The following is a 13,633-nucleotide window of genomic DNA, read 5'->3' on the forward strand; positions in this document are numbered from 1 at the left end:
GTGAAGACTGCCTGAGGGTCAATCCAACATGCCAGGATTTTCAAGCTTGCATTGGGTTAGATCCCAGTTTAGTCACCTTAGAGACCTACTGAAATCAGTAGGGCTTACCGTACATTAGTATGGTTAAATTTACATGTAATGCCTTATTTTCTGGAATGAACTTGGTGCCTAACTAAATATAGGTACAGAATAATTAATTTTGTCTCATTGATTACAGTATTTGTAGTCCATTTTTGAAGGCTTCAGCATTACTAACCCTACATAAGGAAATGCTGAAATATACTCATACTCCTTAATTATGCATGCATCCTGGAGAAGTAATCCTGTAGTTTTACAAGGTTTTGAGCCTTATCTGCTAGCTCCTGACAAAACTACAAATCCCAGGATTCTGTAAAATAGACAGTTAAAGTGGTGCCAAATTGTATTATTTCTCCTATGTAGATTAGTGGTTCCCAACCTTTTCTATGCTCCACACACCTAGGAAATGTTTGATTAATGTTCGCACCTCCTACAAAAGTAATACCACATTTGAAGGTGAAGACATCTAATTTCTAATTTTGTAATCAGAAATTGAACCACATATAATACTGCGGGTGAACAAATTAAACTTAAAAAAGCAAGCTTTTAACTAAATGCATAAAAGGCAAATCTAAATTGAGCAATTAAATTCTAATTTATTCGGAAGAAAATGTAAACAGTAAATCACAGTTGTGAACATAAAATTCATTTACTTCTTTGCGCCTGCTTCTAACATGATTTTAGAAAAACGTGTCACTTTCTTGCAAATTGCAATCCACAGGTCTGCCTGTGGATTCTGGACACTCCAAGTTTTTTTTTTCTTGACTGACAAAAGTGAACTTAATATAGATTCACATTAGTATCTTTATCACACCCCCTAAAATTCCTTCCCCATACCCCCTGGGAGTATGGGTACCCCAGGTTGGGAACGCCCTCGTGTAGATGCACCCTAAAGTGTTTCTGTTCTCAGCCTTTCTGGTGGAGACCATGAGGGTTTTTTTTTTTATTCCTGTGTGATAATGCTGAGCTGTGTACAGGCCACTTTCCAAATAGCTATTTCAGGCGTGGCCCAAGAAGCTGGAACATACATGAAAGGACCTGTTCCTTGAACAGCACTTCGCACTGCCTTCTTGACTTTAGTTTCAAAAAAAGATTGGCTGTGAGGCAAAGATTTTAGCTGGAAGTGAAGAAGTCTAAAGTTTTTCCTAGTATTGATATAGTTCTTTCATCCTGGTCATTCTTTGTAACCCTAGTTAGGAATTGGTTATTGTATGCCTTCAAGTCATTGTTGTGTGCCTTCAAGTCATTTTATGGCAATCCTAAGGTGAACCTATCATGGTGGTTTTTTGGCAAGTTTCTTCAAAGGAGATTTGTCATTGCCATCCTCTGAGCTTGAGAGAGTATGATTTGCCCAGGGTCACCCAATGGGTTTACATGGGCCAAAAGGTGCTCAAAGATGGCTCCTTTTCATCCTGGAGAGAAGTGACCAGTGGGGTCCCACAGGGCTCTCTCCTGGGCCCAGTGTTACTCAACATCTTTATCAATGACTTGGATGACAGAATTGGGAGCATACTTATCATATTTGCAGATGACACCAAATTAGGAGGAATAGCTAATACCCCAGAGGACAGGATCAACATTTAAAATGACCTGAATAAACTAGAAAGCTGGGCCAAAGCTAACAAAATGAAATTCATCACAGAGAAATGTAAGGTACTGCACTTAGGGCAGAAAAATGAAATGCACAGATATAGGATGGGGACACCTGGCTGAATGAAACTACATGTGAAAGGGATCTGGGAGTCCAAGTAGACCACAAGTTGAACATGAGTGAACAGTGTGATGCGGCAGCTAAAAAGGCCAATGCAATTTTAGGCTGCATCAATAAAAGTATAGTGTCTAGATCAAGAGAAGTAATAGTACCACTGTATTCTGCTTTGGTCAGGCCCCACCTGGAATATTGTATCCAGTTCTGGGCACCACAATTTAAAAAGGACATTGAGAAACTGGAGCCTGTCCAAAGGAGGGCGACTAAAATGGTGAAAGGTCTGGAAACCATGCCCTATGAGGAACGACACAGGGAGCTGGAGATGTTTAGCCTGGAGAAGAGAAGGTTAAGAGGTGATATGATAGCCCTGTTTAAATATTTGAAAGGATGTCATATTGAGGAGGGAGCAAGCTTGTTTTCTGCTGCTCCAGAGAACAGGACCCGGAACAATGGATGCAAGCTACAGGAAAAAAGATTCCACCTCAACATTAGGAAGAACTTCCTGACAGTAAGGTCTGTTCGACAGTGGAACACACTCCCTCGGAGTGTAGTGGAGTCTCCTTCCTTGGAGGTCTTTAAGCAGAGGCTGGATGGCCATCTGTCGGGGATGCTTTGATTTGGATTTCCTGCATGGTAGATGGTTGGACTGGATGACCCTTGCAGTCTCTTCCAACTCTTTGATTCTATGATTCTATGGTCAAGACAGGATTCAAACCCTGGTCTCCAGAATCATAGTCCAATGCTTTTTAATTGTTTATTGTTGGTAGTTTCTATTTTAAACTTTTCCTAGTGAGCCCAAACTTAAATGAACTTAACTTCTTTACTTCTGCCTCTAAAACAGTGCATATTTTTAATCATAGTTTGGATAAAGTTCAGCCACTTATATTTATACATTTTCATAAATAAGCCAAAATATACAGTTTCATCTACTAAGTTACATGTAGTGACTTTCTTTTACAAAATAATAATAATAAAATAAACTATGGGTGTAACCAGACTGACTGAAAAGTTCCAGGTTTTGTTCCTGTTCTTTCTGATTTTATACTGGGTTAATGCCGTGACTCAAGCGGTTAAGACGCTGATTCTCTTGATTACAAGATCATCAAGTTCATCAAGAACATCAAGGCCCAGGTGCCACATGATGGAGTGAGTTTCCATCACTTGTCCCAGCTTCTGCTAATCTCACAGTTCAAAAGCTTGCAAATACAAGTAGATAAATAGGTACCACTATTTACCACTAGATAAACAGGTACTTTGGTGGGAAGGTAAACAGCGTTCTTTGCAGTCATGCTGGCCTCATGATCACAGAGTAGTCTTTGACAACGTTGGCTTTCTGGCTTAATAACAGAGCATCACCCCCTACAGTCAGGCACGACTTGACAATGTTATCATAGGGGAATACCTTTACCTTAACTAAAATAACATGACCTGGGAGCTGGTATAAAAAGTACCAGGAGCTGACAGAAAACTTTCTGGGGTAAAAAAAATATTAATGGATATCAAAATTAAAATTGGAATGAACAAGAATAAATCTGGGACTTTCTGCTCTTTTAATTCAGTCTTGATGCATTCTAAGTTTATGCCTGATTATTTTAAGTGTTATCTGTATTTCAGGTTTTCACCAAATTGTATTTTCTAGCTTCAGATTTCCAAAAATGTTATTTTTCTAGGGCCGACAGAATGTAATTACTCAAAACTAAGCTCCTGTCCTGTGCTGCCTAGCAAAGTGCTTTTGCAACTATACTAATACAGTTTTCATGTCATATGGCAGTGGGCCAGCTTTTCCATCGAATGAACACTGAGCATAAAGTAGCTCTTAGGTTGTGCCCCTCTCACTTTTTCCGTGCACACACACACACTCACACTCTGCTCTGCTGGAGTAAAGTAGCTGTGACCATGTTTCTTTTATACACTACATTTTTAAAAATGAACTAATGTTCCCCCCCCCCCTTCTCCTCCTATATTAGGACCCAGATACAAGAACGTGGCATCATTATGTATATCAACCAAAATATCTTGATCAGCAGAAAACAGAGGAACTAGAACGAGAAAAAAAGTTAAAAGAAGACAGCCCCAGAAAAACACCTAATAAGGAAGCCTCCTTCCCCAACCTTCCTGTCTCATTAAACAGCATTAAAGAGGAGCCTAAGGAGATGAAGCGTTCTGATTCCCAGTCGTTGGAGGAGAACAAGATAAAAAATGATGATCGAAAGACTCCTGTAAATTGGAAGGAGTCACGGGGTGCTAGAGTGGCTGTTTCCTCTCCAATGACTCAGCATCAGTCATATATACAGTACTTGCACGCTTACCCTTATCCACAGATGTATGATCCTAATCATCCTGCATACCGGGCTGTATCTCCTGTTCTCATGCACAGTTATCCAGGTATGTATTGAAATTTGGTGAAGCAGGCACAATTGAGACAGTAGCCATTCTATTTTGACACTCCCTTTTAGTAGCAAAATAAAATTAGAAGTTTCACAGTTGAGATTTGTTTTACAAAGTTCTAGGAGTGAAAGAAATTTAACAAAAGCTGTTACTTTTTTATGAACTGTCAACATTCCCAGATACAGAAACAGTGAGGATTCATTGACATTCTGGTATGACCATTATGCTGAAGGATAGTTTATTGCCTATAAAAATATTCTAAGCACTTACTGTCAGAACCATTATGCTTACTATTTGTTTCACTTTAAAGGACCCATAAATGCTGGAAATGGCTCTAAGCTCAACCCTCTTTATAACCCTCCATTCATTAGCATGAATTATCTGAGGTGCGGGAGGAAAATCAGATTGCTTGCATATTACTTTTGTAGTTTGAATTGGATGTATTTAGAATTGTCACCACCACCACCACCCAATGTAAACAGTTACTTGATATGACATTTATTGTTTATCTGCAGGGGCCTATCTCTCGCCAGGATTTCATTATCCTGTTTATGGGAAGATGTCCGGGAGAGAAGAGGTGGAAAAAGTCAGTACCAGCCCTAGCATCAGCGTAAAATCAACCACTGAATCTAAAGCACTGGATTTGTTGCAGCAGCATGCCAACCAGTATCGCAGCAAGTCTCCCGCTGTAAGACATCTCTTATTGTTTTAGAACTGTGTATATTGGGCACAATCAGAGTGGTGGGTCTTTGGCAGCATGCTTCTAGAATAGAGCAAGGATTTTTCAATACTCACTGTCTACTAATATGAAAGGCCCCAAACAGACTCTCTAGGGTCCTCAAAAAACCAAGCCCTGAGCCTAATTCTTCACTTCCTTCTCAGAGAATTATTCCTGCTTATAGTGGTTTACAGTATTTGAATACAGTACATAATACAGTTCATGCGCACTGCCATCAAGTGAAGATTCAGATGCCAGCAACCACTACAGGAATTGTTCTTTCTCCAGATCATCCTGAGGTTTAGTTGTGGTTTAAAGTAAGATTAAACCCCATAATTGATGAGTACTAGTAAGTGTGATTTGGCTTTGTTAAAAAAAAAAGCTGTGCAACTGAAGCACACCTACAAATCTGTACAGATAGCCAATGCTGTATGTTGCAATGCATCAAGAATGTATTTTCGAACTAATAAAGTAAGGAGTTAGGTTGCATTACTGATATAAGAAGACATGGCTAATGGTTTAGTTGGAGTTTAGTTTTAAATGTCTGTGGCCTAAATAGATTTACTGGTTCCAGCTAGAGTTGACACACATAATCAGTGGAATATAAAGAAGTTATGACTTACCACATTTCCATTGATTCTGTGGGTCTAATCTAGTTGGAAATAGCAGTTAGATTTAGATTGGTTCTGTTTGATGTGTAGTATTGCATTTTCCTTTGATGAGTATTTAAGTTAATTTGACAAGATAAGGCATAGTAGAGAAGCTGAGTTACCTAAAAACATAACATACCAGAACAAGAAATACAATAATCTACTCTGAAAATTTGCTTGAGTTTCACAGTTCACAGTTAAAATGTAAAATGTTGGTTTTTGTTTTTGTTTTGTTTTGTTTTGTTTTTTTCATTTTAATTGTTGAAACAAAAGGCCATTCTAACCTATGTTAAAATTAGGATGGGTGGGGCTGTTGCTTCTCAAGCAGTGCTGATTTGGTTCCAGAATAAATTGTAGTTACCCTACAGCAAGCTGACATAGCCTGCCAGTGGTTCAGACTGGAGGTGCCAGACATCAACTGAATGTAAAATTGGTTAAATCTACAGTGTTGATGAGAAATGAAATAGTTTGGACTAGTTGTTTGATGCTGAAAAATCCTTCAGTGCCTTTTTACAAAGCATCATGCCTGTAGAGAAATTAAATGTGCTGTACTGTAAAAGTGTAAAACGTTCCTAAATACCCTAATGGCACTAGATACTGATCTAGGAAACCAAGCAGGGTCAGCTCTGGTTAGTACTTGAATGGGAAACCACCAAGGAATGCCAGGTGCTGTAGGCTATATTTCAGAGGGAAAAATTGACAAAACCACCTCTGAGTGAATATTCCTTGCCTAGAAAATCCTATGAAGTAAATGGGGTTGCCATAAGTCGACTGGTGACTGAAGGCACATAGACATGCATAAAAGTATCCTGAGTCAGAGAGAAAATTGTAAACCACATCATTTTATGGATCTTTCAGTGTGACATTGTTTTAACACCCTTTTGTTATCAGCCTGTGGAAAAATCTACAGCTGAGCGTGAAAGAGAAGCAGAGCGGGAGCGAGATCGTCACTCTCCTTTTAGCCAGCGGCATCTTCATACACATCACCACACTCATGTTGGAATGGGCTACCCACTAATTCCAGGTCAATATGACCCATTTCAAGGTGAGCAGCAGCAGCAGCAGCTTCTTTTATTTTATTTTTTAATTTTTTTTAGAACTACTGAAATGATTGTACTCATTTTGGGAACTTGGTATAAAGAATTATACATATAGTAGGATAAAGAGATTAGGTTTTCCTGTTTCTGCATGACAATATCTTTATTTTTTAAAAAATCCTTTTTGTTAACATGCTTAATGTACTATGAAGCCTAACAGGAATATTTCAAAGTAAAGTGTTAACTTGAATTAAACTGGTAAGAGCCATCTAAATGACTTTTTGAAGTAAAGTACTGTATTCCTTATTAACTGCTGTTTGCAGACAGTTATACGCACACATATACACAATAAAAATATTTTGGAGCAGTTGTCTGTAAGAGAAGACCTACCAGTCAGTCCTAAAATTCTTCCGGCTCCAGAATCAGGACTGTTTTTACAGGTCACATATGAATTGAGGTGCAGATGGGTTCATAGTAAGATAATGCAAAGGTACTTTTTCCCTTCTGCCCTTGTATTCTATGAATATTAAAAGGATATTTTTCTCACATGCAGAAAAGAACTGCTATAGTATTTGTAGTTTTAATAGCATTAATTCATTACATTCACTCTGTGCCTTAGCAGTTCCTTTTCTTTCTTGTGTAGAAGTCTTGACTGTTTCAGAATGCAATTCAGTGGGTCCATATGCCTTATGGGATACATTATGTGCATTCAAAAGGGAAAATGTTAAAATGATAGCTATTATTGAAAGTATTATGTTCAGAGTAGCTACCACGTCGTTGCTGTAACTCACTGTGGCTTTTGATTTTTGTTGTTTCCTGGTGCCTATTATTTCTACTGAGCTTCCTATTCAAGAATTCATACAAGCCATTTAGCACCATGCAGTGCAGTACTTGGAAAAGAATACAATAAGGCGGAATGCCTTCTTCCTTATAAAATGCCTATTAGGTGGAATCTTAAGAAGGCATGCTGGTTAGAACAGGGAGGCAGGTTTTTTTTTCTGGCTTGCCTGCAATAATTATGTATGCCTTCTGCACAGAGTATAGCAGTGCTATTGTGATTCATGTCTTATTAAAACTGAGGTCTGTACCTATTGTTGACTCTCCCAAAGACCAGCAAGCTGAGGAAATGCATCCACTAAGATACACTGTTTCATCTTTCCTCCAGGGCTGACCTCTGCTGCCCTTGTTGCCACTCAGCAGGTAGCTGCTCAGGCATCTGCATCTGGTATGTTTCCTGCACAAAGAAGGTAAATATCCTGGAAACCACAAATTATTCTCAGGCAGATATCTTAATAGGAAAAGGTGGGGAAGGCAAATTGCAGTGTTTGAAAACGAAGGTTCTTCATAGATTTTTGTTCTTATATCACAAATGCTTTGTTTGTTTGATAGCAGCATTATTCTATTCACCATAGCAGTTTCCACTGAGTTGTTATCATAGCATAGACAATTAATCACTGGAGCTGACTATGTTCTTCTGAAATATTTGTACATATCTTGCCCATCATGTCAGAGCAAGTCATTTAGAACCTCACAGAGTAGCTAGAGCTTTCGAGTTGTTTTAGTATATGTAGTGTATGCTCCTTTGTAATCCACATGTACATCTGAAATTTTGTATACTTGCGAGAAGACACATATTAGTAGAAAATACAGCACTCTGTCTTCACATAACATGTGATATGTATTTCTTTATAAATAATGCATGGGCTTTTAAACAGTATTACTTTTTGACCTTTCAAAGGAAATGGAAACCTTATATATAATTAAATGCAGGGTTAATTCAAGTCCTCCCAATATTGTTACAACATTTTTCATTTTTTCCACTCTCTGTTCTTCATTTTATTGAGATTGTTGAGAGATGATTGAAAATATGTCCTTCTAAAACCACTGTTTTCTGTTTTCTCTTGTTTTTCAGAGAATGATAAATATGGAAATGTACTTCAACATGTGACTGGATCACATGAAAAAAGCGCTTTATTACAGACATCAGTTCCATGGTGTTAATTTGAAATGCCTTAATGGCAGGCAAAAACCAGTCATTTCATTTTTGTAAATTGCAGATTTTTATCACAGAGTAACCAATGTTGCTGTATTTAGACTTCTCTGTGTGTGTGTATATATATATATATATATATACATATATACATGTGTGTATATATATATATATTCTTTTTTGTATTGGTAATCAGGCTCACACAAAGAGTCTGCTGCTAAGTTGTAAACCACAAAGTAAATGAAAAGAAGTGTATTTGTCTTGTTTAGAAAACGTTAACCACAAAAAGGTTGTTTGTTTCTTTTTCCTTCTTTATGCTTTTCTCAAATTGTAAATAACTAATGTTATGTATCTGTGTGCCTGAATCTTGCATACCCTTCTAATATTGCCCACAACTCTCAGTAGAGGGTAACTGTGATGATGACAATGACACTTTGGTACAATTTAGATGTCTATTTGGTGGCTCCTATTAAGATGCATCAGTGTAAAATGTTACTGTATTAACTGTTTCATTGTAATTGTGTATTGTGAAGAATATACATTTGGAAGGCATGGGCTTGCCAGTACCACAAAAACTGTGTTGTACATAATGTACAGATTTTAAATGGGGAAATAATGAGCATCTGTGAATAATGAATTGTCCTTTTTATAATCTTGAATGGCAAATAACCCAATAGCCTGCATACCAGAAGACGTCTGTGATTGTTCTATTACTTGAATAGTCCTGCAGTCTTTTTTTTAATGTTTACAATTATCCCGTTTTAGAAGAGAGACTTTAATGCCATTGCCTGGTTACTTGTTTTATGCTGTAATCTAGTTTATTTTATGTAAAATGTATATTGAATGCTTTCATTTTTATACCTGCCTTAAATAATTTGGCAATCAGAATTAAAAAAAAAAGCTGTTTTTGTACTTTTGGTGTTGTATGACTCATTTAAAAATTATTGAGCATAGGACACCTTATCACCTTATCATGTTCACATTAGAATTCTGATCTGCATTTGAAAAAGGGTATTTCAGTATACTCTAAAATGGAGAAGTATGCATCTCTTTCTTTGACTAAAATATAGTAGAAGACTGTCTTGATTCTTGTAACTGTGTCATTGGTGCCCTAGGAACTATAATACTATGCAAGAGCTAGGAGACACTAGAATTCTCATTGGTCTATCCTCCTCCTCATCCTAACATTAAACTTGTATAGACAAATGTTTATCAGTTTGCAAGCAAAACAGGACCACTTAACAAGGTAGTAGTTTTACATTTTCAGGGAATCTGTCTCGGGCTCTTCAGAGCAGCAATTAAGGATGTCCTGGGGGTGGAGTCGAGGCATCGCGTCCACATGACACACACTCCAACTCTGCCCCCCAAGGTGTTATAACGCCGTGCACCGCTCCACACAGTGTGCGGCATCACAGCACTCGTCTGGCACTGCATCCACATGACACTGCACCGAAGAAGCAACGTATGGGCATGGCTGTCACACCCTTTCCAGGGCGCAAAAAAGGAGCCACTTTTTGCACGGGCCTTTTCACACCTGGAAAGGGCAGATTGAGGCCACGGTGTGCGGTTGCTGCAGCCCTGATCTGACTGAAGAAGGGGCGGCTGGAGACACTGTGAGCACTGTGATGCTGTGTGCCGTGTGGAGTGGCACCCTGCACCATGGCACTCTGGGGGCAGAGTCGGGGTGTGTGTCATGTGGACACCATGCCCTGACTCCACCCCCTGGCCGGCCCTAATGGCTGGTCTGCACAGGGCCTAACTCAGCTTTGGAAAAGGCTATAGAAATTTGATATCTAACTTGCTTTGAGAAAGCACCACAGGGCAAGCCAATCCAAATATACAACTATTAAAGACTGTTGTTGTTGAAAACTGCAGTCTCCAAGGTAGATTTCTCTGAAATGTTTCCTGTTGTATGTGAACACTTAGCTAGACAGGGAAAGACTGTTGTTGTTGTTGTTTTGACTTATATCCCACCTTTCTCTCAATAATGAGACTCAAGGTAGGTAACAGCATAGGCTTGCAAGCCAAGCTCATGCAAATAAGATGATAGTGTGGGAAGGATGATTTGTTAGGCACTGTAAAACATTCTGGCCCCAAGCCTGCACAAAGGTGACAGCACCTATTTGAACCATTAAAGCACCAGATTACTAAGGTGTAACATTAAAAAAAGTATCACAGCAACGTTTAACTAAACACTGGGGTAAAGCTGACAGGACCTAGAAAGCATCTGGTTCTGGTTGAATCATCTTCAAGAGGTATAAGTGAAAATGTTTCTAATTGCTCAAATCGCAACAAGATGGATACACGAACATACAATTAAACAAAACAATCAATTGAAGAGGCCTTCATTTCTACATAGAAAATACGGCAGGGTACAGACTACCCAAAAAGGGTGGTCTGCCCACGCCTTGTTTTGCTCCACGAAGAAGCCACAGCGGACAAACTGCGCGGCTCCCTCGTGGAGCAAAAAGAACCCGCAAAAAGAGGGTTCTTTTTGTCGTGCCATAATGATGCCGTGATGCACCAGTGACGCAATTGTGACGTCATTATGGTGCCACGACGTGCAGACTCTAGGTTTCTGTCGCATCAAAATGGTGGCGCCCGTCTGTACAGGGCGCCGCCATTTTGATGCCCTCATCACGTGCTGGGGTGAGGCACGTATGGACGGTACGACCTCGGCCAACTAGCACATGATGAGGGCGCACTATAGGCCTGTCTGGATCGTGCCTATGTGTCTGAGATATCTGAAGGTATATGCCATGTATTGGTGTTTCTATGCTAATGCAAGAAGATACTCTAGAGTGCTTGGAGTTAAAGGAAAACATACTGTGTCTGCATTGCATATAGCAGATACCTGGAGGAAGTGATAGAACTACTAAGGTACAGTCATCTCTAGATAAAAATTGTAGGAATGATAAGGAAGGGTGTAACAAAGATGGTGTTGCTCTGTATATTAGGGCACAGCAATCAGTAAGCTAAAAACCTTAAAAGAGTCTGGCTGCCCCACAAAACAGCTATGGGTGACAATACTAGGCCCCAAGAACATAAGTGTTCAAAGGCGTGCTGTGCTCTCCCTAATTAAAATGCTCACAGGGATGTTGAGATGGAAAATAAAATCAAGAAAAGTGGTGATTCAGCTTTCACATTCACTAGATAAATACATGTTCGGTTCATAACAAATAGAATTTCTAGATATCCTAAAGGACAGAGTCTTAGAACCAACCAGAAGGGAGGCAACACTAGACATAATCCTGTGTGGTACTGCCACAGACGTAGTGCAATATGTGATTATGGTTGAGTCACCTAAAAACAAGGCCTAAATATATTTTTAGTCTCAAGTAGATTAGATGATTAAATAAATGGAGCCCACACAAATGCTGAATAACCAAATTTCCATTGATTCTTTAGGACAACTGAAGTTTCTAAGCACTTTTCAAAAGCAGCCCCTTGTAGAATGTATTCTGGTAATTCAAACTTTGGTGTGTTACAGACTGCCTGAAAGCGGTGGTCTGCCGCCACCGCCAGTTGCTGTGTCCAGGAACCACAGCGGCCAAACCGCGCAGTTCCCGGGCACAGCAGAAAAAAGAAAGAAACACCAAAATGGTGCATCTTTTTGCGCCCCAGAAGTGGCTCCGCGAGGTGCTAGTCGTGCACTCGCGGCATCACTTCCATCACGTGACGTCCGGACGCTATGCATCCGCAATGTCAAGATGGTGGCGCCCGTGTGGAAGGGCGCCGCCATTTTGTACGTACCTAGTATGTACTAGGGTTAGGGGCGTCAGGAAGAAAGCAGTCTTATGCAAGACTGGAATATTGTCCATCCAGCTAACGATTGTTTACTTTGACTGGCAGTGGCTGTCCAGGATCTCAGGAAGAAAGATGTTTTGTGGCTCCTGTAACCTGACTCCATATAATAGGAGACATCAGGCCTTAAACCTGAGAGCTTTTATGTGGAAACAGCAGGCTCTCTCCAGAATACATTCAGTACTGCCCAGCATTTTCTCTACTGTACTATAATAAACCAGATGTTAATAATTCCATGAGTGTGAAATAATTCATGGCCATAATGTTGCTTTACATTATATCTTTAAGCCTTAGGTAAAAATGATACACTGATTGACACAAAAGTCACTCACGGTCAGTACTCAGAAAGTAAGAACCAGATGAGTGAACCACAATGAACAATATGCCTAATATTTGTAACAGAAGCTATATTAGGAACAATATTCCTAATAGAAAACATATGATGCTTTTCTGTACGGTTACAAAGAAACTGTCATTACTATTCTTTCTGCTGCAGTATTATAGATCTAAAAAGAACCTCTTTAGTGGCTAGCAGTAAGAATTATTGATTAACAACCATTATTTATCCCTCACCAATTCATATCATCCCATTCTGAATATCTGTATGCTAACATAAAGGCTCTAATGCTGCACAATTTAGATTTCATTAAGTAATATGTAGGGGAGAAAACTTACTCATTGTGGAGACCTTTTGTGGACAGAATTATCAGACAATTAAGTATATTTCCCTATCTCCCCTCTATTAAAATCTCAGAAGAGTTTTATATTGAAATGTGCCATTGATTTTCACCCCAGGGCCATTAAGACTTCTCCAGCAAGGCAGATCTTATAAATTTATACTATTGGCAATTCAGACCTATGTGATTTAAAACTGACTGAAAGTAAGCAAAATAAATTTCCTTGATGAATGAAGCTTAAATAATTGATATTAAAGATTTTATTCTGTATTTGAGCCTCGAGGAACTAGTTTATAGCTATTCCTGGCTATGGTTTCCTTTATTATTATTTTCTGCCCTTTAACTATAAAAAGAAGGGGGTTTAACATTAGCTCTGAGTCTCCTGTTTTATACTATTAATGTTGTCTTTTAATTGTGTGATAAAAGGAGAGGCTCTTCTCAGAATTTATGGAAAGAATCGGTTAAAATTACAGTCAGATCATACTACAGAGCATCAGTGCGCCAAAAAGAGAATGCACTGGAGAGTTTAGAGGAGAATAGCTACATCATAAGAAAAGTCCATGTGTGGGAACAGGAGGTGGTC

At 39.0% G+C, this 13,633-nt stretch overlaps 1 protein-coding gene across 5 annotated transcripts in view; it reads left to right on the forward strand.

Moving 5' to 3' along the window:
- The window catches only part of ZNF608 (zinc finger protein 608), a 148,637-nt gene extending 139,156 nt beyond the window's left edge, over window positions 1–9,481 (forward strand). For 4 of the 5 annotated variants that reach the window (XM_042451506.1, XM_042451505.1, XM_042451508.1 and 1 more), the window contains 5 exons: window positions 3,754–4,171; window positions 4,690–4,862; window positions 6,434–6,587; window positions 7,745–7,826; window positions 8,492–9,481. In XM_042451506.1, coding sequence (XP_042307440.1) covers window positions 3,754–4,171; window positions 4,690–4,862; window positions 6,434–6,587; window positions 7,745–7,826; window positions 8,492–8,498 — 834 coding nt within the window. In that variant the 3' untranslated portion in view covers window positions 8,499–9,481. Of the gene's footprint in view, window positions 1–3,753; window positions 4,172–4,689; window positions 4,863–6,433; window positions 6,588–7,744; window positions 7,831–8,491 lie in introns of those variants that run through there. The other variant, XM_042451507.1, reaches the window with a different exon arrangement.
- The last annotated feature ends 4,152 nt before the right edge of the window (window positions 9,482–13,633 follow it).

The sequence above is a fragment of the Sceloporus undulatus genome, chromosome 2, assembly GCF_019175285.1.
Source record: "Sceloporus undulatus isolate JIND9_A2432 ecotype Alabama chromosome 2, SceUnd_v1.1, whole genome shotgun sequence".
Taxonomy (NCBI): Eukaryota; Metazoa; Chordata; class Lepidosauria; order Squamata; family Phrynosomatidae; genus Sceloporus; species Sceloporus undulatus.